At 32.5% G+C, this 4,243-nt stretch overlaps 1 protein-coding gene across 1 annotated transcript; it reads right to left on the bottom strand.

Annotated features, from left to right (window-relative positions):
• Positions 1–2,082: 2,082 nt before the first annotated feature.
• LOC128175110 (uncharacterized) lies at positions 2,083–3,915 on the bottom strand. Its single transcript, XM_052840523.1, has 3 exons — positions 3,669–3,915; positions 2,792–2,920; positions 2,083–2,340 (listed from the first exon to the last, which is right to left on the bottom strand). Exons 1-3 carry the CDS (start codon positions 3,748–3,750, stop codon positions 2,228–2,230), a joined length of 324 nt encoding a protein of 107 aa, XP_052696483.1. The 5' UTR covers positions 3,751–3,915; the 3' UTR covers positions 2,083–2,227.
• Positions 3,916–4,243: the final 328 nt, after the last annotated feature.

Raw genomic sequence — 4,243 nt, 5'->3', positions numbered from 1 at the left:
TATTAGAAGTTTAGCATAACAAAATCAGTTTGTTATTTATAAATGAATGTATTATATAACCCTTTTTTATGTTCTAAAATCATCAGAATTTTATTCAATTTATAACAGTTTTTTTTAACCATAAACAATCTAACCGGAACATAAATAAAAGCAGATTGTACATCAAAACTTTGATAACTATTATATTTTGTTATGTTGTTTATACTAGAATTAGCATCACTTAGCAATATCGATACAAGCTAAACATAAAAAAGTAATATATGCTTTGTAGTTTTTTGTAGAAGCATCACATTTTCTCGAAATAAAATTATCAATGCATGTACGTCACGAATAGTTTGTGAATAGTAATGTTTAATGTCTTTTTGTTTCTAGTAGTTTTTTTTTTGTTTCACTAAAACGCAAAACATTTTGTTCATTCTCAACATAATGTTTCCATCATTTCAACTTCATCACTTTTAGGGTTAGCCAGTACAACAGTATTTTGAATAAACGATCTGGTTTAATTATCAGTTTTAATATTGCTCTCAATATTTTGATTTGAATCCTCGAACTCTAGAAGCGTGAACTGTACTCGTCAAGTTTCCCTAACCCTTCTCCTCGTGCAAAAGGACATTAGAACAGATGGAGAAAACATAAATTTTACCATGTTTGTACCTAAGGTCATTCAATACACTCAATAACAACTGATGAAAACATAAATCATACCGAAATAATTCATCAATCCGTTCCTCTCTACGCTTATCCCCTATTCTGTGCTATGTGTTTAGCCTATAAATGATTCTACGCGATGATACACGTTTATTATTTTTTTTATTTAAATGTAAATTTAAAGATGAAGATGAATATCTTTTTGCTTTGTTGAACCAGAATCAAAAAGAAGTGTTATGTTAATGATGATGTAAAATTTGATTTAATGTTACATGCTGTCCAAGAGAGAACACTTATAGTGATTAACTTACTCGCGAAGTTTATAAATCACAAGACTGTCACTGAACACTAATGGAACCTAGTTGGTAGTGCGTGTACGCATATCATTAGTGAAGAAAAATTGTTTTGAGAATTAAAATTGGAAATGTCAATACATCTCAAATGGTTGATAACTCATTATTTATCCCTTTCTTCTTAATTAAAATAATCACACAAATGTTGAATCAATTTAAGGGTACATTTACAATTTTCAAAAACATTTTGTTGAATTGGCGAAAATTGTTCCAAATATCATTTGTCATTTTTATATACAAGTTAGCATCATAATTTTTCTTCTTGAATGTATTTAAAATATGAGTGAAATGTTATAATATTCCATGTAGCAAACGGAGAAGGCGTTAAGAATCTTTATTTTTCAAAAAAAAAAATTATACACAGAGATAGCAGGTTGTTAAATATTTATATAATAACTATCTGTTTAACACAGATATTTGCAAAGTGAATTCTTTTTTTTTTTGCTAATCATTTTTTTCCTCACTTTTAAAAACAATAGTTGGTCGGTTAAAAGTCATTACTATTCATCCTTTGAACATATTTATTCTATGTGAATTAGTCCAATCCTAGAGCTGGAGACATCGTTTGGACAATTTATCCACTTTGTGCATTTCGTGCGCTGCATGTACCAGCTTATACAATTCGTGTGTTAGAATTTCATGCAAGTAAGCTCTATTATCATATTACGCAGCACAGAGTTCTACGAGAGTCCCTGACCATTCGAAGGAACATTATTATTAATACTTTGCAGCTAAAAACAACCATGTTGCGAGAACCAATGACATCGTTTAGAATTTGACTTTCACGCTACAGAATGTCTTCATTCAAGTGTAATTACCATGTATTTTAAAATGATCTGTCTAAATATGACAGGTCCTGTCCATTTATAACAAGTGTAATGTTATAAAGTTAACGCTTGCAACATCGTCCTGTCATTGGTTCTTTGTTTGATTGCATGTTAAGATTGTTTCAATGACGTCATCGTGTTTTCCATTCATCTGTCATTCACACTCCCACCCTTCTGTTGCCTTGTTGTGGTTGATCATGAAACGTTCGTTCAAAGGTTTGTTAGAGTTAAGACACAGAGGCATTTGTAATGCATAGAAAAAGAGTTTTATTAGAAAAGTAATAAATACGTAACAAATAATAATAAGATTAACAACATCAGATAACAAGAATGGAGATCACAGTCAGCTTGTTCGAGGAATTATAAATAACAATAGAAAGTTCATGTTCATGTTCATGTTCACGCAACGCAGTCACAGGTTCGACACCCGTTCACATCAACCTGGTATCCTTTGTCGCATTCTTGATCACATTTTCGAAAAAAACAGTAGTGTTTGCTGGGGAAAATCACATCTGCAAAACAGAGAAAAAAAGAAATGAATAAATTTATTATTTAACCATGCTCGCGGTATGTGGACATGTGTACTTTATCGTGCAATGTGGTACAGTCTTATCTTCACACAGGTGTTTGCATTTTGAACAGTTCCAGACATACCTGTACCGATATGGGCGGAAAAGTTTATGAGATTCAAGATAGACACGTTCAACCGTTTTATGTCACGAAAAATTGGTTTGTGTAATTTTTTTCAAAAGACAAATGTTTAATTTACAAAAATCGATATCGGATGTGATAATTAAAGTATTTATTTGTTTTGGGAATTTCCAAATTAATATTGCGTTGAGGTGGAGGTAAGTTAGAATGCATCTGAGACATTGGGGATGATTGCTTTTTGATGTAGATGCATAGTTATTATCTGTAAAAATACTATAATTATCTTAAAACTTGGAACCTGCAGATATTTACCTTTTGGGGGTTCACATTGGCACTCGTTGCAAACATCTGCAAAGGAGTTGTGCTTTGTCATACAGTACAGCTCACATGACTGACAAATCTTTGTCTCTGCTGGTTCCTGTGTAGTCAGTGGCACTGGAACTGCAAAAAAGACCAAATAATTCAAGTACAACTTTAATTAAGACTTTGCCGTATTTTATTAGATTAAAACATTACATTGATTGTATAAAATGGTTGTTAAGAGTCTACTGCAATATAAATACAATGGAGAGCTAATAATGATTGTGCGATGCAAAAAATGGGTTTTATTGCACCAGTTTTGTGACTGTTATAAAGAGGATGGACATTGATAGTCGAAAGGTTCATTATCTACACTTCTATCATTATACTGATTTATGAAACATGTCCTACTCTCATAACAGCTTTAGACTGAAGGTTTAATTATTTATGTGACAACGTTACATCAAAACTTGCACAGTCCCAAACAATAAGGTGTATTTTGGTGTCTGTTACAGTTAATTGTAGAAATAAAAGCGTCTCCATGACAAGATAGTTGATCGACTTTTGCATCACCATGCAAATAGGACATAATGGTTGTAATTTTAATGTAAAGGATAGGCTAGATTCGCAATGTCAGTGTTGCAATCCATGTGCAAGATCACGTTTCTTAAGGGTTAATTTGTCATATTCTTACAAGTTTTGGAGATTATACAGCCAAAAGAGCCCTTTTATGATATTCTAGTAATATGAAGTTTGGAAATTCTACCATACTAGATATCAGTCGGTTGGTTTTTTTTTCTTCTTTATTTATTCCCTAATCTAGAATTACAACCAAAGATTTATGTATCATCAATATGTACTATATTTCAAATTAACAGAAAGTACTTACCACTATGTACAGCCACAATAGAACACAGTGCCAACACTACCAAAGCAAAGCGTAATCCAGAAAAGTTTGAAGAAGAATCCATGTTGTAATGTGAAGATGCGATACTCGACTGTGCTTCATCGCTGGCGGAGCTGCTGTTTTATATATTTGTTGTCGGTGTATGTTTTACAATGCCCCGTGACGGGATCTCAAATCCCGTCAAACTTTGATCGATCGCGCTCTTCGTTGATTGACGCGGCTTTAAGCTCCCCTTACCTGTAACGAAGTGTCACTGGTACAAACATTTTAATTAAATTCAACACTTACGGAGTTCTCAGATTTCGCCAGGCAAATCATTACAGAAATGTCAATTATGAATTTTGGGACTCAGATTTAAAAATTTTGTCTATCTTTTTCCCAGTAACATTATCGTAGTAGCTAATTGTAATGTATACATGTATGCTACGTTAATTAAGTTCCAAACAATATCGTACTAGGAAGTGTTGTGTATACCCATATGACGTAGAAATGCTATTCTATATTGCTCCTCCTAACATTTCCGTGTTAGCGTAATACTATGTCCTTGCATTGCAATT

Source organism: Crassostrea angulata, chromosome 3 (genome assembly GCF_025612915.1).
Source record: "Crassostrea angulata isolate pt1a10 chromosome 3, ASM2561291v2, whole genome shotgun sequence".
Classification (NCBI taxonomy): Eukaryota; Metazoa; Mollusca; class Bivalvia; order Ostreida; family Ostreidae; genus Magallana; species Magallana angulata.
The sequence above is the reverse complement of the archived record's forward strand: the minus strand, read 5'-3'. Positions and strand labels throughout refer to the sequence as shown.

Bases quoted from the DNA above. Each gene is read 5' to 3' on its own strand.
- LOC128175110 (XM_052840523.1), bottom strand. From the start codon at position 3,750: ATGGATTCTTCTTCAAACTTTTCTGGATTACGCTTTGCTTTGGTAGTG. The intron at 2,921-3,668 runs GTAAGTACTTTC...TCTTTTTTGCAG, and splicing joins TATTGTGGCTGTACATAGTG to TTCCAGTGCCACTGACTACA. The intron at 2,341-2,791 runs GTAAATATCTGC...TCTGTTTTGCAG, and splicing joins CCAATGTGAACCCCCAAAAG to ATGTGATTTTCCCCAGCAAA.